At 41.0% G+C, this 23,097-nt stretch overlaps 1 protein-coding gene across 3 annotated transcripts in view; it reads right to left on the minus strand.

Moving 5' to 3' along the window:
* Positions 1 to 215: 215 nt before the first annotated feature.
* The window catches only part of DDI2 (DNA damage inducible 1 homolog 2), a 52,583-nt gene continuing 29,701 nt past the window's right edge, over positions 216 to 23,097 (minus strand). Inside the window, exons 7-10 of one of the 3 annotated variants that reach the window (XM_037985002.2) lie at positions 19,190 to 19,293; positions 17,123 to 17,312; positions 12,549 to 12,611; positions 216 to 9,404 (exon numbers count right to left, since the gene is read on the minus strand). In XM_037985002.2, coding sequence (XP_037840930.1) covers positions 12,595 to 12,611; positions 17,123 to 17,312; positions 19,190 to 19,293 — 311 coding nt within the window. In that variant the 3' untranslated portion in view covers positions 216 to 9,404; positions 12,549 to 12,594. Of the gene's footprint in view, positions 9,405 to 12,548; positions 12,615 to 17,122; positions 17,313 to 19,189; positions 19,294 to 23,097 lie in introns of those variants that run through there. The other 2 variants (XM_073007819.1, XM_073007820.1) reach the window with 2 other exon arrangements.

Below are 23,097 nucleotides of genomic sequence, written 5' to 3' on the forward strand. Positions count from 1 at the left end.
CCTTTTACATCAGCAGGGAGCTGTCCCCCTGCAGTACTAATCTGGAAGTTATGTTAATGGCTCTGAGGCCCACTTCTTCTGGGGTTTGGGTACACGCCATAAATTACAATGTCTGGGTATACATTATTTAAAGGGGTAGGGAGATAGAGACAAGGACACCACCTTGTCTAGTTGAAGTGACCACCTCAATTTAAAAGAAATTGATCAAACAGAAGTCTTATGATAAAAACTTTATTGTCTTAAATATCAAATGTTTTACACACCACTTTTTCTTCAGAAAGTTCCTATTAAAAAAAAGAAAAATAAAATAAAGTGTTTTATTTAGGGCTGACTTACATTTCAGTATGTGACAAAAATTCAAACCCAAATGCATCTAGTTCACTCAGTTTCAGACAGGTCCTATGTTCAGCCCCTAAACGAATGGCACAATGCCACCAATTTTGGGATTCCTGAGTTTGGTTCCCTTAAAGTTCTCAGAGTTTTCCCAACTCTCAAAACCAAAGCATCATGGGAGTGACAGGGCCACCGGCAAGACTTTCTGCCAGTCAGCCTTGTTCTTCTTTTAAGATGCAGTAGTCTCAAAGCTTAAAGAAGTCAGAAAATCTTGCAAGATAAGAGTAACTGCAAGAACATATAAAGAAGGAAAAGAAAAGACGGGGTTTCTATTTGCTAAGATTTGCCAAACATGGCTACAAAACTGGTAAACAAACCTTTCTCGAGTGCAAAGTCCATTAGCCCAACTTGCCATGAAGATGAGATTTGGAATAAAAAAGAACAAATCAATTTTTGTTGTAGATACAAAGCAAAAAAATAAAATTCAATCAATATATTGAATTTCTTTGAATTTATCACTAGAACTATTTCAAAAGGATGATCAGGGGATAGAATGGAAATCTAGTCATTCAAATGGGAAGGTCTTGGATGGGTGGCATAAACTCAGAAAGCTGTGAAGATTGAGGAAAGGAAAAACAAGTCTGGTCAGCATCAGGTAATCTCAGACAGAAGGAATCATTAAACAAATCTGCCTGCCTCTGGCAGGAAATACAGGTCTACCATTTTTAGGCCACAGACACATTCATTCAGGGTTGTGTGTAAAACTAACTCTTGTAAACAAAATTAACTTCCCATCAGAAATGCATGTTCCTAGGAAAAAAAATACTGCAGCATGCCCCCCTTCCCAAATTAGCTAATGAAAACCTTCCTACAGAACATAAAGAAACCTAGTTCTGTATAAATTATAATAATTTTGTATTTCATGCCGCCACGGCCCCAATCTTCCATAGCTAGCTTAATGTTTTTAGGTAAAAGAAACACTCTCTAACCCCCATGCCCTTGAACCGTTTTCTTAGCAGATTTCACTCCAGAAGACAGTGCCCTGAAACTTGTCAGCTGGATCCTTTCACGTTCTGCAGTCTCCAGAGGGTCTAGATTACCAATCATCAATACATAACGGATAAACTTTTGAGAACATTTTCTAACTGTAAACCTCAGGAGTCACTAGTTATGATCCAGAAATTCTACCTGTATGCTTCAGGATTACAACATATATGTGGCATTTATTTAACAGGTTAAAAAATGTGCCTTTGACGAAGCTGTCTTGTAGACAGGCCTGGTAGAGCCTCAAATGCTCCCGTCGATCCTGTCCACCAATCCCAGCCATTGCTGGTTACATGTTCTGCTCTAGATTCCCGTTTTCACAAGTTGCACCCAGCTGCTTTAAAATAGCACATCCTGCAGAACCCTCTGCTACGTCGTGCTAGCCCAGATGGTCAGTGTTCCGGAGCAGCCGTGCTCACAAAGGGATGCGAGGATGTGCTGCAGCACACTCCCATGTTTCTACCCTGCATGTGAGGCGGTCTGATGGATTGACTGACTGTCACTGGTGCATTTTTAGGGTCATCTTCCATTCATTTGTTGCACTTCTTTCCTGGCCACCCCCCTCTCCTCCAGCGTTGTAAATGGATTTCTCAATAACTGATCTCCTCAGGCATTTATACATGTTACATTTTTTTGTTCGTTTCTCTGATTCCATTTAAAAAAAATTTTTTTTTTTTTTTTTTTTTTGAGACGGAGTCTCACTCTTGCCCAGGCTAGAGTCCAGTGGCGTGATCTCGGCTCACTGCAACCTCTGCTTCCTGGGTTCAAGCGATTCTTCTGCCTCAGTTTCCTGAGTAGCTGAGACTACAGGCATGTGCCACCATGCCCAACTGATTTTTTATTTTTAGTAGAGATAAGGTTTCACCATATTGGCCAGGCTGGTCTTGAACTCCTGACCTCATGATCCACCCACCTTGGCCTCCCAAAGTGCCGGGATTACAGGTGTGAGCCACCGTGCCTGGCCTAAAAAATATGTATTTTTAAAGAGCTGTTTTAGGCCCACAGCATCTGATTCCATTGTAAGCCTGATTTTCCCAGTCTGCTCTGAAGCAGAACCAAGTAACTCTTTTAAAATAAATGCACGCTAACAGCAAAAATAGATGTTGCTTTTGAAGCTAAAATTTGTTTCACGTCTCCCTTCTAGACTGAAAGCTTCACAAGGGTAGGGTTCCAATCTGTTTTACTTACCCCTGAATCCCCAGAGTTCACCGGTGCCTCACACATAGGCACTCAATATTTGATGAATGAATCAAAGTAGCAAGGAATTCTTGTTCAAAGACTCATGTTGCATAGCCTTCAAAAGGAACCAATTTCCTTTCAAATATGTAAGATTTTCTTGAACTTTTCTCTCCCTTAACCAGCACAACACTGATAGTACAACAAAGAACATAAACATCTAAAAACTGTTTTTGGTGATGCAAAAATCCCTATTATAATCCTAGCACTGTGGAAATCTAATGATCTGATGCAGGATAATTGTGAAATCAACTCAGTCAAGGTGAGCCTGAGGACCACCTTGTGTGCCCTCCATCTCCAGGAGAGCTATTTTCAAACTTTCCCCTAATATTCTTCTCATTCCCCACCAAAATTTGATGCCTCTGCTATTCAGAGAAACTAAGGCACAAAAGAAAATCAAGCACATTGAAGGTTCACTCCTAAGTTCATTCAGTGAACTCCTAGTAACACCTACCGAGGAATCACTAAGGTGTAAAACTTGAACCATTATTTTACATTTCCAGTTCTCAAGGACAGGCTTTGAATTTACTTTGTTAAGAGGAATTAGCAATTCAAGAAAAAAAAAAAAAGTTACTTTTATTTTCTGTACCTCCTAACACAAAAGGTAACATTCATCTTCTAGGAAGGGAAACTCTTGATAACTCTGTGTCTTTCTAGGTCAGCCACAGACTTCACTAAGTCACCAAATCCAAAGGGGAAATTTGGCTTTTTGGTATTTGTGCTAGAGAACAGTAGAATGTATAATCTGGTCAGCTTCTCTTGGGACACACTGCCAGTGATAACAGGTTTGAAATATGCAGCAGTTCAATCATCCTGCTCACCCTCACCACAGGTGGCAAACAGGTAGGAAAAGGCCATTGCAACGCCCTGCAGGCTTTTCTGGCCGATGATTTGCAAGGCTGTTTGCTATATATATATATATATTTATATACGTGACAGGATAAAAGCCACCATAAGTGAAGAGTACGTCTGTAGATATAAAAATCCCTTGCTTTTAAATCTATATAAAATTAACTATATTTGTCAATCACCATATGTATATGCTAGCTTACATATATATATATATATAGACATGAGCTTGACAGTTAACCTAAATTTTTATGGCTTTCACTGGAGATAGAAAGCTGTAGTAAGACAACCAGCAAATTCCACATTAACTGGTTATCATAAAATCAGTGGCACAAAGCCTTGTATTCCATTTCTATGTACCCTCTTGCTAGAGACATGCTTTGGGAAAAACACACAGGGTTGTGTCTCCCTTTAGTGCATATGGAGACAGGGAGCTCTAGATGTGGGTTGCAAGGCAGAAGAGTTTTAACACATGCACTCACCATCTCTCCAGCTTCCTTTGCCAAGCAACTGGTTATCTTTTCTTTTTGAGATGGAGTTTCGCTCTTGTTGCCCAGGCTGGAGGGCAAGCAATGGCGTGATCTCACTGCAACCTCTGCTTCCCAAGTTCAAGCGATTCTCCTGCCTCAGCCTCCTGAGTAGCTGGAATTACAGGCATGCACCACCACGCCCAGCTAATTTTTTTATTTTCAGTAGAGACGGAGTTTCACCATGTTGGCCAGGACCGTCTCAGACTCCTGACCTCACGTGATCCACCTGCCTTGGCCTCCCAAAGTGCTGGGATTACAGGCGTGAGCCGCCGCGCCCAGCCGCACCTGGTTATCTTTATGTGTTAATAGCTGAAGCCCAAACTGTGGGATGAAGGTTACTGGCTGTCTGGAGCCCTGAACAGGTATGGAAATAATTCTTAACAGCATCAGTGACCAAAATCTATAACCTATGTAAAGCTGCTGTCTGGTTACTAAGCACATCTTTCTGCTCAGGAACCAACTTCAGGGAAATGGCACAAATTACACAGGAAAATCTCTCTTTGGTGAAGAAACAGAGACCACCCTTGCAGTAAGTGCTGACTGCAAAACTGCCCACTACTTGTTACGGTAAAGGAGCTGTCCAGTAAAGGTGCCCATTACTGGTTATTACTGTTGGCAACCAGAATTCACAAGGATTTGATTGTATTCTTAGAAGTTAACCCATAATTTATGCATTTTTGGAGCTCTTAATTGAAAAAAAGCTGACAATGAACGTCCGCTATTGTAATGCTCCTTAATATACCCTTTGCATTCTAGAGCTGCTACATTTAAGTCATCCAAAATATTAATAGTGTCAACAGCTTCGTTTTTTTTTTTTTTGGTGAGACACAGTCTCACTCTGCCACCCACGCTGGAGTGCAGTGGCGCAGTCTCAGCTCACTGCAACCTCCATCTCCCAGGTTCAAGCAATTCTCCTGCCTCAGTCTCCCAAGTAGCTGGGATTACAGGCGTGTGCCACCATGCCCAGCTAATTTTTTGTATTTTTAGTAGAGATGAGGTTTCACCGTGTTGGCTAAACAGCTTAATTTTTATAAAAATGATGGGCAAGATGATTTTAAAAATCAAAAGCAATTATACATTGGGCTTTATGTAGTCCCAGCTACTTAGAAGGATGAGGTGGAAGAATTGCTTGAGCCCCAGAGTTTGAGTCCAGCCTGGGCAACACTGCAAGACCCCATATCAAAAATAAAATGATGGAAGGGACAAGAATATTTGGCAAGTGGGTTAAGCTCATTCAAAGTATTCCTAACAGGAATTCATGTACAACTATAGATCTATTCCTAAAAATAAATATACATATACATACACAAAAAGCTATCCTAATGAAATCTTTCCCCGACTGATATTATATATTCCACCTGGAACTGTTTCCCAAATCTCCAAGGTTCGGCCTGCTTATACGGAAGGTCCTTTAGGAGGGAGTCTATTGTCATCATTAAGTTCTCCCACCCTTCCCACCCCGTGGTTCCAAAGATTTATAAGCTTAGAATACATTCCCAAACCACCACCCATAAAGCAAATACAGGGTCCCATTGCATTGCTACTATATTTTGCATCAATCATAGCACCAACTATTTAATTACAATCACAGCTTTAAGTCAGTTGACAGAAATCCTATGAGCAGTTTCCTAGTGCATCGTACATCTTTGGTGTAGGGCAGGCGAAAGGGTCTACAATGTGCAGCTGTCTAAAAGAACATCTTAAAGACAACCTGGCTGACCTGTTGTTCTTAGCGCCCTCTGAAAAGCAGTAAACTACAACTCCTTCTGTCAACCATTGCCTAACTACATAAAGGATCATGATGAATCTACGTGACTTGCCATCCCGTCACTAAGGTCTTATAACATACATACAAACATCATAGCAAAAGGAAAGAAAGAAGTTGGATGGGGTAGAAAAAAATGTCTCTAAGTGCCCCTAAATTAAAATTTCAAAAACTCCTGAGATATGAGCCTCCATTTTGATTGTGCTCAATGACTTAAAATTTGATGAAACGAACAAGCTTACAAAGAGTCAGACTTCGGACAACATCATTTAACACTAAGTTGAGAAATCACTCTTTCGAAGCGTCTGTTTCAAACATGTCACAAACTATAATCTAGAATCAGAAATTATGAATCTCAAAATTATTTTCAATAAAACCAAGATTTCAGATTCCTGCTAGGTACCCAAGAGAGCAGTCTGCCAGGAAAGAATGATCTAAAACCTATCCAGTAGGATTATTGCACAGTGGGGCCCACAGGACGATGGTTTCCAAGGGCTAGTCCTTATATTAAAAAAGGCCACAATAAATACACTATATATTATGCCCCACTCTAACTTGACATGGTAAACACAAATATGATGAATTTTGCTTAAAAAAGAAACTCCTGAGGAAAGAAAAAGATGGAAAACTCTACCAAGGCCACTTAAGTCAGAAACTGTAATTACTATTACCACTGCCACAAAGGACACTCTCCAAATAGACTGACCATTCCAAGCACCAAGATTAACTACTGACAAGGTTATCACACTTCAGTATCTCACTCAGATTACAGCTCACACTGAGCGTTTAAAGAACCTCCTGGCAGAAGATGAGTCTAGAAAGGAAATAAGCTGCTGGCAATCAATCCATTCCTGAACTTAAGTCCATCATGAGTCATTAAGGGTTGAGGTGTTATCAGTGAGATGCTAGCAAACCCAAACTCTAGCAAATTCCAGTGTTTAGGCTATTATTTTTCCCTCACAGTTCTTGACATCTGCAAATGGAATTATGGTTGTTCTGTTCTTTTAAAAATCTGGATAGCACCATGTTTCACTCTCGTTGTAACTGCCCCACAATATGCCATCCAACGTAATAAGGATTCATGGCAATCCATGCAGCAGCCTGCGATGCACAAAGGAGCCCAAGATTTAAACCCTCCTGCTCACCCTATTAAAATGTCAAATCCTAACACACAAATAAAAACATACCACTCTACGATAAGGTATTCAATTATTCTCCAATTTCCTGTTATAATTAATGATTCATGATACACAGATCACTGGGTAGAATTCCAAACACCAAACTATGTGGTCAAAAGTTTCCAAATTGACAACTGAGCCAGCAAGCCATACCTTGCCATCAGCACAGACACACACAGTATGGAGAGTTAATCTGTTTTTAGCTGGATGGGTAGTGGGATTTCTCATGGCTTTTGCTTTTCAAAGCATTTACTCTCATTCTAAAACAGTATGCTATACACAAAACCATCCATTTTATTCCAGGATACATCTTAATGAGAATAAAAAGCTTTTGTATGCACATACTGCCAATACATTTAAAAAGGCCTAAATTTTAACAAGTAGGATAGACAAATTCATCGGACAAAAGATCATAAATTACTTTGGCCGAAAAAAATCTTTAAAAAAAATCTGGCTCAACATTCTGCTTGCAGGTTTCTACATACACTGTATATGTGGTGAGTGTGTATGTGTGTGTGTATAGAGAGAGCTTTCTTTTGTTTAAAGGGAATGGACAACAGTCTAGCCCACTTTCCCATAGTCATGTAGGAACTACGATGTTTTTTGCGAGCAAAACAAGAAGTGCAAGGTCTGCATTCCCACCAACTCGATGCAAAGCTCCAAGAGCTTCCTGCAAAGTAAAGCCAGCACGGAGAATCCGGTCAATATCTGCAGCAGGAAAAATCAATGGTGGAAGAATGGCAGGACTTGATGATGGATGGCTGGTAGGTGGTTCATATTCAAGTAACAGCCTCGAAGCTTCAGGACAGACATTTTCTGTGGTTTCAGGCCTGTCTGTTACTGAATTCTGTATGCCCTGACCTAAGTCTTTAACCAATATGAAACTGGATGACAAAGACTTAGTTTGCTCAGAAGTCTGATTGAGTGCATCCTCCTCACCTGCTAAAAGTTTGGGTGAAATTTCTACACCTAAGGTGCAGTGTAACTGATTAGATGTTTTAGCTGAGGTTACAGAGACAGAACTGTTCTTGTTTATGGATTCCCTCGATTTGGGGACACCTTCCTCATCAGTTGACAGACCATCACCTAGACTCCTGAAGTTTCCACTTTCTACAGCTTCTATTCCAGTGTCAGATGAAGTAACTGTTAATTTTTCTGTCTTCATTGATACAGATACGGCCTGATGAAAGGAGACTTGTGGACACTGTTCATTCCCGGTAAGATGCTCATTTTGGGTCCATCTTTCAGAAAGGTCTTTAATATTGGTTTGGCCCTCAGCTATGGTTTCTGATTGACAGATTACTTCTTCAGATGTATTTTCTGAAGCTGGTTTACTGCTAACAACCAAAAGTTCATGAAGTTCTTTCAAGGCGGCCGTTATAGATGAACAAGATTCTTCTGCTGACTCCACAGAGGGCTGACAACTGCCACAGAGACTTGGAGAGGAGGAGCAATGGCCATATTCTTTATTTGTTCCAGATATTTCAACATTAGTTTCTGGGGACTGTGAATCCTGAGTGGAAATGGAATCATTCAAAATTTCAGATGAAGGGTTACATTTTGATGTTTCTACTTCCATCAAGGGATTATCTAAAGTGAGATCCAATGCACCAATGTTCTTGACATTGGCATTCTGCCTGCCTGTTGAATTAAGCACAGTAACTAGGGACTGTTCAGCTATATCTATTTCCATAAGTGTTTCTGAATTTGAGCAGCCACTGCATCCTGAAGGTGGAATACTTTTCTTCATACTTGGAAGATCCACATTCTGTGGGAGCCCATTTCCTTTCATCGTAGCTTCCAAATCAACAATTCTGTGTTGATTCTGTTGCCTTTCTTCAGGAAGCTCAAGGTCCCCTATGTTACAAAGATATTCTCGGTCATGTGAAGCTTTTTGTTGTGCAACCTCATACTGTTCATTCCCTGCTTGTTCGTGCTGCTGAGGGTCACTCACTTGACTCAGGTTATGATTTTCTGGATGCCAATCCTTTTCACCTAGAAACATCTGTGGTTCATGCATCCTAGTAGATGTGACAGATAAACTAGCTTCCTGTCTTGTATGGAGATGAAATTTGAGGCCCTGGGTGCTTCTTTCAGCAGATTTCTCCAGATTACCTGCAACAGTTGTTTCTTCGGATGAATTCTGCATAGGTATAGCTGGACTCTGGTCTGTTGGAGCATGGTCTGCTGAGGAAGCATGATCGCAAAGATCTTGTAAAGAAAGATGTTCTTTCTTTTTAGAGTTTATCTGGAATTCAGCTGAAGCCTTCAAAGCCTTCACAGCTTTAGGTTCAATGCTATCTGGGTCACTGGGCTTGATAGGGCAGACTGAAGCAGAGACAGAGCGAGCAAGACTCATAGGATTACCAGTATCAGGACTCTGTCCTAAAGAATGGGCTGGATGGTTAAACCCATCTGAAGTTGGTAATGATGACATTCCCAGTGAGGTAGATTCTTTACCGCTTTTCTCTATATGGAACACAGGGGAAAGGAAAAATATTAATTAGCAGGTAACTAACGCCACTAAATTACCAGAGGATACAAATCTAAATAGGGCAGAATAAAATAAGGTCCTCAAACTCGAGTTTCTCTTATACAAATAGAAATGATTTTAAAATTACTTTCTCATTGTGGTAGACAATCACATCAGAATAAGAGGTAGATGCGTTCTTAATAAAATATGCACACTGTGATTCAATATGATTAAGTACCATTAACATGCATTCACAAAATGGCAGGGTTAGTGCTCAGGACTGAAGGACATTTATGTTTCTTTATTCCCTAGTCTAGTCTACAACTCTAGAATAGTTTCTCCAAGTGTATTTTTTTCACCACTTGCCCTAAAACCACCAGGGATGCTTGTGATGTATGCAGACACTGGGGTACCATACTTGAGAGTAAATCCAGGAATGTGCATTTTCAATAAGCTCCTTGGGTGATTCTTAAGGGTATTACAAATCGTGAGAATCTTTGCACCAGAATGATTCTCATGCTAACGCACTTTTTTGTTTCAATTGTGAACACTGAGGTTACAAATGAGAAGTCTAAAACCAGGTATACCTGGACAGAGAGGGAATTATAAAGAGAAATAAGAAATAACATAATGATTGGGGACACAGAAACAAATGTTCTATTTTATTTCTAGCCAAGCTTTCCAAAAATCATGGTAAAACTGGGTGAGCAGCTGACTCAGAGTACAAAAGTAAACGAATGATCAGCAGATTAAATCACAATCGTCATCCTACCAAATAATACAACTTTAAAGGCTTGTAAATTTTTATCACATTAATAGTGTGCAACTAAGTTAAGAATACTTAAGTATTTTAAAGGAAGGGGAATGTGGAGGGAGATGGTTCATTAATAGTTTTTCAACTGGCAATGACTATTTAAATTCATTGCTACTTAATGGCCACCAAAACAAGATGACAGTCTAAAACATTAGCTCAGTGTAAGCATCATAATGATATCATTAAACATGAGTTCCAGCTCTTCTTTTGCCACTGATTCAGTTAAAAATTGACCTCTATGCACATAAGATTTTTTTTTTTGAGACGGAGTTTCGCTCTTGTTGCCCAGGCAGAAGTGCAATGGCACCATCTCAGCTCACTGCAACCTCCGCCTCCCAGGTTCAAGCGATTCTCCTGCCTCAGCCTCCCTTACACGCATGCGCCACACGCCTGACTAATTTTGTATTTTTAGTAGAGACGGGGTTTCTCCATGTTGGTCAACGTGGTCTCGAACTCCTGACCTCAGGTGATCCGCTTGCCTCGGCCTCCCAAAGTGCTGGGATTACAGGCGAGAGCCACTGCGCCCGACCATTGTAAGATCTTTAATTAAAAATCAAAAAGGGCTGGGTGCAGTGGCTCATGCCTGTAATCCCAGAACTTTGGGAGGTCGAGGCAGGTGGATCACCTGAGGTCAGGAGTTCGAGACCAGCCTGGCCAACATGGTGAAACCTCATCTCTACTAAAAATACAAAAATTAGCCAGGTGTGGTGGCGGGTGCCTGTAATCCCAGCTACTCGGGAGGCTGAGGCAGAAGAATCGCTTGAACCCAGGAGGGAGAGGTTGCAGTGAGCCAAGATTGCGCCACTGCACTCCAGTCTGGATGAAAGAATGAAACTCGGTCAAAAAATAATAATAATAATAAATAAAAATCAAAAGGCCAGTAACAAAAATCACTTCAAAATACAATTATTAGGGCAGATGCAACTCAAATGCTCAGTACTAAATGTTAACATCCAACAAGGGGGCTTGATCTTAAAAAGAAGCAAAGCAGTTATATTCAAATGGCTTTAAATCATTCTAATAAACTACTGGTTAACAGCACGAGAAGACAAAGCACTGTTTCAGGAAGCTATTGATTTCCCATGAAACAACCTTACCTTACTTATACTTTAGGGGTAAAAAGGAAAACTGCGCTTATCTCAGTTTAGGCTATGCCCATTAGAGTCTAGAAACACAGTTATTAGTTTTTTTATTTTCATCCCACCAGATGTCTAACAGTTATTAGTTTTATTTATAAATTCCTAAGGCTGACTCTGGAAGAGGCTGAATTTTGAACTAATGTTAACAAAATCAATGCATTGTAGTGAAATATCCATGTAAGCAACATAAAGAGGTATGGTAAGGGCCTTCTGGTATTTGTGTGTTAGTTATAAACAAGTGAGGTCAAGGTGAACACACCCTCAATTAATTTTGTACTAAAAAAGTTGCATATAATCCTCCTGTAGCTGAGAAGGTCAGTTTCACTAGCCTAAGTCCTAAATGAAGTGGAGGACCAGGTCAGTTTACAGAATGATAGGAAAAGAGGATGAGGACAGTGGATATTAATAATAATTAAACGATGCCTGCTTTTAACCTATCCTTACAAGAAAAAGAAAAAGGAAAGAAAGAAGAGAAACTAAATGCTATGTATCTAATTCCAACCAGCCTGCAAACTCCTACAAAGTCTTATGATGATGGCTTAAAAGACCATCTTTCCTCCTCTTAGTAAATCAATGTACTCGAGCCGATGTTTACCATATTTACATCAGAGGAAATGAAAGCAGAGTGCTTCCTGAAAATCTGTCAGGCCAAGGACAGAAGGAAAAGCAAAGCCTTAGCTCCTATTGTTGTTCACAGAGTCATCCTTGACAAGTCCCCTGGCCTAAGTTTCCATTTCTTCTTTAACAACATTAAAATTTCTAACCCTCTATAACTCCAGGTAGTTGTGTGCAGTAATGTAAAAAAGTAACTTTCAGTTTTTCAGAGGAAAGGGACTTATGAAACCCATAAAAGCATAGTTATCTCCAACAACAAAGTGTTGTGATGCCAATGTTCTTGATGTGATATTTATAGTAGCCAAGATGGGGCAGGTATAATAGACACTGTTTTTACTGGGATTTTCTCCCTCTTGCATGGTTCTAATAACGAATACATTTTTCAACAGGAATTTATGTTACATATGCATGTATGCATACCAAAATACAAATGCATATAGGCTAGTTGTAACCAGACTGAACAAGGTGAAATGATGAATGACAAACGCTAACTTCCCAAACTGCTGCAGATACAGACTTTCAGATCACAGATGACAACTGGATGGAAGGCTTAACATGGTGTCTATAAATACCTGGTCTGGGGCCCACTCCAGCTGCAGTACACACACACTACATGCATCATGGCTTCTGACGCTCTGTGTGAATTAGGAAACAGACAAGCAAACTTGGGTTAACAATGCAAACCACACAGCATGCAGGGTTATAGTCTCCGTTCTTTTGCATCTTTAAAATCAGGAACTGGTAGATTCAAAGTTGGGGGATGTTTCTGTAGTTTGGACATCCAAAATATTTGCTGGTTGCTTTCATTCTCTCACAATACACACAGCAATTTGTTAATTTCAACAGATTTTTAATAGATCTTGTAAAGAAATTAATTTTACGTTTCTACACATAGAGAATTCATGGGCAAATGTGAGACAGGTGAAGAAAGCAGATACATCTGATGGAATTAGGTGATAAAAAAAACTTCTTATGGAGTAAAGTTGAGTGAACGTATCTAACAGTCCCTTTCCAAATTTCTTTCTCAGTTGAGATTCAATTTTAGAGGAAAACAAACCACCTAATTAAATTCTATCCTAGCTTATCTTCTTTATTTTGTCATCGGTATTTAAATAATACATCAGGCTGAGCACAGTGACTCTGGCCTGCAATCCCAACACTTTGAGATGTCCAGGAGGATCACTTGAGGTCAGGAGTTTGAAACCAGCTGGGGCAACATAGTGACACCTCGTCCCTACTATTAAAAACATATATATATATATATATATATTTTAACATTTTAATATAGATTTTATATAAAGTATTTTAAAAATAAGCTTTTTTTTGTTTGTTTTTTGTTTTTTTTTGAGACAGAGTCTCACTGTTGCCTAGGCTGGAGTGCAGTGGTGCAACCACAACTCACTGTAGCCTTGACCTCCCCAGGATCAGGAGATCTTCCTACCTCACCCTCCCAAGCAGCTGGACCACAGGTGCATGCCACCATGCCTGGCTAATTTTTTTTTTTTTTTTGGAGAAGGAGTCTCATTCTGTCACCCAGGCTGGAGTAGAGTGGTGTGATCTTGGCCCACTGCAACCTCTGCATCCCGGGTTCAAGCAATTCTCCTGCCTCAGCTTCCAGAGTAGCTGGGATTACAGGTGCCCACACCATGCCTGGCTAATTTTTGTATTTTTAGTAGAGATGAAGTTTCATCTCTACTAAACCTCATGAAACCTCATCTCTACTAAAATACTTTCACCTACTATTTTACAAAATACTTTTTTTTTTTTTTGAGACGGAGTCTCGCTCTGTCGCCCAGGCTGGAGTGCAGTGGCCGGATCTCAGCTCACTGCAAGCTCCGCCTCCCGGGTTCACACCATTCTCCTGCCTCAGCCTCCCGAGTAGCTGGGACTACAGACGCCGCCACCTCGCCCGGCTAGGTTTTTGTATTTTTTAGTAGAGATGGGGTTTCACAATGTTAGCCAGGATGGTCTCGATCTCCTGACCTTGTGATCCGCCCGTCTCGGCCTCCCAAAGTGCTGGGATTACAGGCTTGAGCCACCGCGCCCGGCCACAAAATACTTTCACCTACTATGTCTAGAGTATTTATTCGGATGATATTAGGAAGTCAATGTTCTAAATAAAAAGGACCTGATATGTAGACTTATTTCATTACTTAAATATTACAAAAATTAGCACAAGCCATACTACCAGCAACAAAAGGTTATTTAAGTAAAAAGCCATTTTCTTTTAATTCTTTAAAGTTGGTACATCCCCTTCACTAAGCCTGGAAACATAAGTGTATCTGTTTTAATCTCCCAAACTTTTATTAAAATAAGGTAATTACCAAAAAAAGATAACTGTTATTAGTAGGTTAGAAAATACTGCTATCATCAGCTGATGTTTCTTAAATAATGGCACCAAGACTGTGGAAGTTAAAAGGAAAAAAAAAAAGAGACATTTCATAAAATGATAATATATCCTCATATTAACACACAGCATCATGATTAAGATGATAAATTACACCCCAAATGCGAAACTTTGTAAGGAACTATGTCAAACTCATTCAAGCTTTCCTTGCTGGTAAGATTAAAACTACTAAGTTAGTTTGTCTGGTTGTTCAAAATTCCCCCCTTCCTACAAAATACTTAATTTACAACCAAAACTGTACTTAATATAAAAACTTGAGCCAAAAGGTGATGGGAGTCAATTTTTTTTTTTGACACAGGATCTCACTCTGTCACCCAGGCTGGAGTGCAGTGGCGCAACGATGGCTCACAGCAGCCTTGAGCTCCTGGGGTTAGGTGATCCTCCCATCTCAGCTTCTCAAGCAGCTGAGACTATAGGTGCGCCACCATGGCTGGCTTTTTTTTTTTTCCCTTGTAGAGACAGAGACTCACTATGTTGCCCAGGCTGGTTTCAAACTCCCAGGCTCAAGTGATCCTCCTGCCTCGGCCTACCAAAGTGCTGGGATCACAAGCATGAGCCACCACACCCTGACTCAAACTGTACTTTATATGTAAAACTAAGTCAAAAGGTGATGGGGTTGATTCTGAACAAAGTCAACCTGGAAAACTCCATCTGCCACCCACACCCATTCTAAAGCTCAATGACAGACATCTGAATGTTCTCCAGTAAAACAGTGGCAAAAGCTGCCTGGTTGTTTTTACAACTCTCACCACTTTTGTCTTTAGGATAAAGCTATTCCCTGAACTTGTAAATCTAGTATTTTACTGTACTAGAAAAAGCAATGTGTGACACTAGTCACACTGATGAATAATTCTAGCACAAGACTGTAAAATAACCCAAACTCAAAAGTAAATTCTATTCAGCTTCTAGAAAATATATCCTAAAGTCACTGTTCTATAATAAATGGGGGGTTTCAGCAAAACTGTGTTACCCCATTTTATCCAGAAAACTTAGCTCCATCATTACATTTAAACAAGCTAAACAACTGAGACTTGGTAGCACAATTTCAATATATACAGTGCTAATACGGCCTGATAACAATACTGTAATCTCAGACCATAACAATGCATCTTCAGTAACGTTCAGTTATGCTGGTCAGGCATGGTGGCTCGCTCCTATAATCCTGTCATTTCGGGAGGCTGAGGCAGGTGGACTCCTTGAGCCCAGGAGTTCAAGACCAGCCTGGGCAACATGGCAGAACCTCATCTCTACAAAAAATATATAAATTAGTTAGACATGGTGGCAAGCACCTGTAGTCATAGCTACTCAGGAAGGGGAGACGGGAGGATCAGCCTGGGTGACAGAGTGAGACTTTGTCTCAAAAAAAAAAATTTTTTTTAAATTAGGTAAATAAAAATTTATACTTCTTTTTGTTGGTTCTTCTGTCTTTGGTGGCAGCACTTTCAGTAAATATTTTAAAAGTTAGGGCTGCTTACACACAGTAGCAATGATACCTTTCAAAATAAACCAGGTCTAAGAGGCATGGTGGCTCATGCCTGTAATACTTTGGGAGGCTAAGGCAAGAGGATCCACTTGAGCCTGTTTTGAGACTGAGGCTGAGGCTGCAGTGAGCCATGGCTGTGTCACTGCACTCCAGCCTGGGCAACAGAGTAAGACCGAATAAAATAAAATAAAATAAAATACAAAAATAAAACAAAAAATAAAATAAAATAAAATAGGCCTAATAAAAGGAAAGAAATAGGGAAACACTGTTGGACTCAAAAGTTAATATCTGTTTACTGTCATAATTTTCTTTAGGAAAATCACAAAACAAAAACATACAAAAAAAACTTCCTAAAAAAATTTAGGAAGCTTCTAAAATGTATCTAAGCAAAATAACCCCAATCTATCTTAAACACAGCAATGGACTTAGCTGTTCTTAATCTGTTGAAATACTAAAATACAGAATGTTTCTCCTTTTTATGATAGTGTCTCACTCTGTTGCCCAGGCTGGAGTGCAGTGGTGCCATCTTGGCTCACTGCAACCTCCGCCTCCCAAGTTCAAGCAGTTCTCCTGCCTCAACCTCCCAAGTAGCTGGCATTATGGGGGTGTGCCACTGCACCCTGCTAATTTTTATATTTTTAGTAGAGATGGGGTTTCACCATGGCCACGCTGGTCTCAAACTCCCGACTTCAGGTGATCCGCCCACCTGAGCCTCCCAAAGCACTGGGTAACAGGTGTGAGCCACCACACTGGGCCAGAATACAGAATTTTTTATTACTGTATTAAGAGATGGGTTTGGATATGGTAGCTCACACTTGTAATCCCAGCACTTTGGGAGGCCAAGGCAGGAGGATTGCTTGAGCCCAGGAGTTGGATAGGCCTGGACAACACAGCAAGACCCCATCTCCCCATCTCTGCTAAAAATAAAAAAAATTAGCCAGGTGTAGTCCCAGCTACTCAGGAGGCTGAGATGAGAGGATTGCTTGAGCCCAGGAAGTCAAGGGTACAGTGAACTACAGTCATGTCACACTGCACACTGAACTCCAACCTGGGTGACAGAGTGAGACAACGTCTCCCAAAAAAAAAAAAAAAGGGAAGATCAAAGGAGGAGGTTAAGAAGACAAATAATGAACACATCTACTACTGGACCATGAGACTGATTAAAAACTGGAAAGGTTCCTACCCCTTCTGAAGCCCACATTTCCCTGGCTTACCCATTAATAACAAGTATTGAAGAGTTCAGCCATTCCAAATACCTGCATCCTCTGCTGATTTTTGAAGGGCTTCTGCTAATTCTTGGTCTGCAATCTCCTCTGGCCGTACATCCTCTCTTCCGGCCCCATATGCCAACCGGGCACATTCTGGTAGCTCTCCCTCAGGAAGAAAGGTGGTCTGGGAGCCTGTGGTGCCGATCACGAGTACATTTTTCTTCAGGTCAATGGAACACTTAGAAGAAAGAAACCAAAGAATAATAGCAGATAAAACACCATGCAGAAACATTATGATCCTTAATTTAAAACTCCAGTCACAAATGGCCAGGCACGGTGGCTCATGCCTGTAATCCCAGCACTTTGGGAGGCTGAGGAGGGCGGATCACCTGAGGTCAGGAGTTCCAGACCAGCCTGGCCAGCACGGTGAAACCCCGTCTCTACTAAAAATACAAAAATTAGCCAGGCGTGGTGGCACATGCCTGTAATCCCAGCCACTTGGGAGGCTGAGGCAGAAGAATTGCTTGAACCTGGGAGGCGGAGGTTGCAGTGAGCCAAGATGGCACCAGGCAAGGCAGTCTCCACAGTATTCTTTACTCTATACTAATGCTAACTTCCTTTTTTGTGTATTTTATAACTACTTAATAGATAGCTGTGCACATATATGATTTACATCTATAATTTTTTTTTTTTTTTTGAGGCAGAGCCTGGCTCTCTTGCCCAGGCTGGAGTGCAGTGGCCGGATCTCAGCTCACTGCAAGCTCCGCCTCCTGGGTTCACGCCATTCTCCTGCCTCAGCCTCCCAAGTAGCTGGGACTACAGGTGCCCGCCACCCCGCCCGGCTAGTTTTTTGTATTTTTTAGTAGAGACAGGGTTTCACTGTGTTAGCCAGGATGGTCTCGATCTCCTGACCTCGTGATCCGCCCGTCTCGGCCTCCCAAAGTGCTGGGATTACAGGCTTGAGCCACCGCGCCCGGCCATGATTTACATCTATAAAGGTGGAGACTACAGGTCTATACCATGACTAAAAAAATAAGAAAAGGCAGTGACAAGGTTTTACTGATACATACATTCATTCATTCATTCATTCGTTCTATTTAGAATGCTGTGTGTTATTATCACTATGATGCATCTACTTTTACAGAAATATTTTAAAACAGTGACATAAAAATATTGATCAGCTATATTTTCAATTGTTTTTAACTCGATTTTGTTTTTTGAGTTGTGGTTTTGCTCTGTTACCGAGGCTGAAGTGTAGTGGCACAATCTTGACTCACTGCAGCCTGGTCTCAAGGGATCCTCTTGCCTCAGCCTCACGAGTAGCTAATGTACCACCACGCCTAGCTAATTTTTGTATTTTTTGTAGAGACAGGGTCTCACTAAGTCACCCAGACTGGTCTCAAACTCATTCTGGTCTCAAGCAATCCTCCCTCCTTAGCCTCCAAAAATGGGAATTACAGGGTGTACCTGACAAGTTGACTGGATACAAAACCCTACTGTGAAAAATGTGAAGTACCCAGTGGGGTGTATAGCCCTACCACCCTGAACATGCCCAATCTCGTCTTAATTACCCAATGGACTAACTGCTTCTTCAATGGCAGCAGTATATCTTAAAATACTGTGCTTTACAGTAGAAAGATAAATATCAACACAAATTAATGTATTAATTATGCACCCTGTATTAAATAAACACTTTCATTCGTAACATATACCTTCCTTAACCTTGAAGGTCTTCTTCCCAAGTACCGTTTGATCAGCATCAGAGAATGCTAAAGACTTACTCGACTTACACTTTTAGTCAGGTTATCACAAAACTACTAATCAGGATCTAACCAGAATCTGAAAATTATATAAGGGAACCAAACTGTCCTTTACGATCTCAAAACATTTGGCAAGATTTAACAGATTCACAGAGAGATTTCACAAAAACAGATTCTATCTGTACTGACACATCATTTCAGTCTTTGTGTAACAACATAATTTAAGGACATTTCCAGGTTTGAAAAGTCATATTTCTTAGTTTTCCAGTATACATAACCAATAAAAATAATGTAATAACCATATTACAAAAAGCAGATGCAAAAAAAAAAAAAGATAAGTGAGGCTCTTAATTACCTGATGCCGTTTAAGCATGTCCAGTCCCAGAAGCATGTCCATGGGCTGTTCCTCAAGTATAGAGAAGGAACATGGCAAAAAATCTCCTTCAATCTGAACCTGAGCTAAAAAGCACATGAAGAGAAAAGGTTACTGTTATGTTATGTACTTCAAAAGAGAGATGGAGTTTTGCTCTTGTTGCCCAGGCTGGAGTGCAATGGCACGATCCTGGCTCATGGCAACCTCTGCCTCCCGGGTTCAAGTGATTCTCTTGCCTCAGCCTCCCAAGTAGCTGGGATTACAGGCATGCGCCACCATGCCTGGCTAATTTTTGTATTTTTAGTAGAGATGGGGTTTCGTCATGTTGGTCAGGGGGGTCTCAAACTCCCGACCTCAGGTTACCTGCCCACCTTGGCCTCCCAAAGTGCTGGGATTACAGGCATAACCCACCGGGTCCAGCCGAAAAGTTCTTTTCATTATTTTTTTTTGAGATAGAGTCTTGCTCTGCTGCCCAGGCTGCAGTGCAGTGGTGTGATCTCGGCTCACTATAACCTCCGCCTCCTGTGTTCAAGTGATTCTCTACCTAAACCTCCCAAGTAGACAGGATTACAAATGCGCGCCACCACACCTGGCTAATTTTTGTATTTTTAGTAGAGACAGGGTTCACTGTGTCAGCCAGGCTGGTCTCGAACTCCTGACCTCACGTGATCCGCCCACCTTGGCCTCCCAACGTGTTGGGATTACAGGTGTGAGTCACCGCACCCGGCCAAAAACTTTTTGTAGAGATTGAGTCTCGCTATACTGACCAGGCTGGCCTGAATTTCTGGCCTCAGGCAGTCATCCTGCCTTGGCCTCCCAAAGTGCTAGGATTATAGGAGTGAGCCACCACACCCAGCAGATGACCTATTTTTAAAGAATTCCTTCCTTACACAAGATACTGTGTATTTTCTTCTAAAATCTGTAACTTTCCTTTCCACATATAGGTTTTGGGTTTTTGTGGGTTTTTTTTTTTTTTTTTTTTTGAGACAGGGTCTGCTATGTTGTCCACGCTGGTCTTGAACTCCTAGGTTCAAGCAATCCTCCCTCCCCCGCATCTAAGTCTTTACCCTGAATTCGCTTTTGTGTGGTGTGGGTAGGATCCAATTTCTAATTCATTTCTCCCCATGGATACCTCTTGTCCCAGCAACATTTCCTAAAATTGCCCCATTGCTCTGTAAGACTTCCTCTCATTGAGCAAGGTTCATATAACCATGGGTTTGTTTCTACTCATATCTTCCAGATAGTCCTTTGACATCTAGAAGGCAATGTTGTTCTAGAGTATTTTGCCCATTCTCATAATATAGAGCCCATGCCGAATTTAAAATGAGCACATCCAGTCTCACAAACAACCAGGATTTTGATGGCATCTCAATGGCTCTGTGGATGAATGTGGGAGAACTGCCACCCCCAACATACTGAATCTTCTAATGCGTGGTAAAACTTTGTTTTATTTAGGTTTCTCCTATTGCTATAAGGGTTTTTTCACGCTAATCATAGCCACGGATGTAAAATCCACAAGGATAGCCACAGAGCTTGGTACTTATTTTGTCTCCTCCAATTATCTTCTCACTTAAAGCCATCAAAAATCTGAGAACTCAGCCCCTGAAGGAACCAGTTTATGGTATTCCTGCAAAACTCTCAGTCCTACTGTGTTTAGCGAAGTATGAGAATAAGGTAGTTGAACTATCTTTATCCTACACAAATCAGTAAGAGAAACACAAAGACCCCGATAGACACACATATTTCAAAAGAAAGGAAAAGTAAATGTGTAAAAAAACTATCATTTGCAATGAAAGAAAAGTAACTTAGAATAAGCAACCACTCTTTTATTTGTTAAAAAAAAATTTTTTTTTTTTTGAGAAAAGAATATTGCTCTATTGCCCAGGCTGAAATATACTGGCATGATTTCGGCTCACTGCAACCTCTGCCTCCTGGGTTCAAGTGATCCTCTCACTGCAGCTTCTGGAGTAGCTGGGACTATAGGCGTACGTCACGACAACTGACTAATTTTTTGTATTTTTAGTAGAGACGTGGTTTCGCTATGTTGCCCAGGCTGGTCTCGAACTCCTGAGCTCAAGCAATCCGCCCACCTTGGCCTCTCAAAGTGCTGGGATTTTAGGCATGAGCCACCACACTCAGCCTTATTTGTAAATTTAAGAGGGAAAACTAATATTGCTTAACAGTACAGGACATTAAGATGCATATTCATTCAGTGGCGGATAAACCGGATTGGTACAGGTTAGCAACATATCAAGAGTCCTAAAGCATCCGGAACTTTGATTCAGTAGTTTCACTTACAGGAATTTTGACTAGGGGAAAAAAAATCAAAATATGCAGAAAGCTATACTGCCATGGTATAATAGGAAACATAACTGGCCAAGCGCAGCAGCTCAGGCCTGTAATCCCAGCACTCTGGGAGGCTGAGGCAGGCGAATCACTTTGAGCTCAGGAGTTTGAGACCAGCCTGGGCAACATCGTGAAACCCTGAATCTACTACAAATCCAAAAATTACCCGGGTGTGGTAACAGCTGCCTGTAATCCCAGCAATTTGGGAGGTTGAGGCAGGAGAATCGCTTGAACCTGGGAGGCACAGGCTGCAGTCAGCCAAGATTGCGCCACTGCACTACAGTGTGGGCAACAGAGCAAGACTGTCTTAAAAAAAAAAAAAAAAAGAAAAAAGAAAAAAGAAAAAAAGAAAACAACCCAAAAGCTGTTCTTTAAACCTGCAACAGAAGGCTATACATTTATTCACTTATTTAAATAATTCTTTTGAAATTTATAATGACATTGGGAAAAAGTTTCACTTTTTCTTAGAGCAGAATATAAAATTTTAAACATGAAATAAATCACTTTTTTTTTTTTTTTTTTTTTTTTTGCGACAGAGTCTCGCTGTCTCCCAGGCTAGAGTGCAGTGGCGCGATCTCGGCTCACTGCAAGCTCCACCTCCTGGGTTCACGCCATTCTCCTGCCTCAGCCTCCCGAGTAGCTGGGACTACAGGCGCCTGCCACCATGCCCGGCTAATTTTTTGTATTTTTAGTAGAGACGGGGTATCACCATGTTAGCCAGGATGGTCTCAATCTCCTGACCTCGTGATCCGCCCACCTCGGCCTCCCAAAGTGGTGGGATTACAGGTGTGAGCCACCACGCCTGGCCGAAATAATCATCTTTTATAAGATTAAAAAATGCACAGAAAAAAGACCAGAAGGAGATATGCCCAAATGATACCGGTGGTTGATTCTCACTACAGGAATTTAAGGAATGTTTTTTACCTTCATCTCACATTTCTATACTTTTGAAGTTCTCTATAGCAAGCATCTATTAAACAGATAATGAAACAAGAAAATAAAAAGAATTCTGATCAGAGATGAAGGACTGAACATATGCATTTATCTACATTTACTTCTAAAACATTACAAAAAGGGTTTCTGGGTTGTGTTTAAGGCACATATTTTTTTTTTTTTTTTTTGAGATGGACTCTTGTTGCCCAGGCTGGAGTGAAATGCAACGATCTTGGCTCACTGCAACCTCCGCCTCCCAGGTTCAAGTGATTCTCTTGCCTCAGCCTACTGAGTAGCTGGGATTACAGGCACCCGCCACCACGCTGGGCTAATTTTTGTATTTTTAGTAGAGACGGGGTTTCACCATGTTGGTCAGGCTGTCTCAAACTCCTGACCTCAGGTGATCCACCCGCCTCAGCGTCCCAAAGTGCTGGGATTACAGGCGTGAGCCACTGCCCTCAGCACTAAGGCATAACTTTTTAAGGCCAAATATAATAGTAGAGACCATAGGAACAAAATTTTAGAGCTAAAAAGCAGATGACAGTGAGGAAAACTGAGCAGCAACCCAACTGACATTACAGAACTCCTATGGGGCATAGGAACTGGTCACA

Source organism: Chlorocebus sabaeus, chromosome 20, assembly GCF_047675955.1.
Source record: "Chlorocebus sabaeus isolate Y175 chromosome 20, mChlSab1.0.hap1, whole genome shotgun sequence".
Classification (NCBI taxonomy): domain Eukaryota; kingdom Metazoa; phylum Chordata; class Mammalia; order Primates; family Cercopithecidae; genus Chlorocebus; species Chlorocebus sabaeus.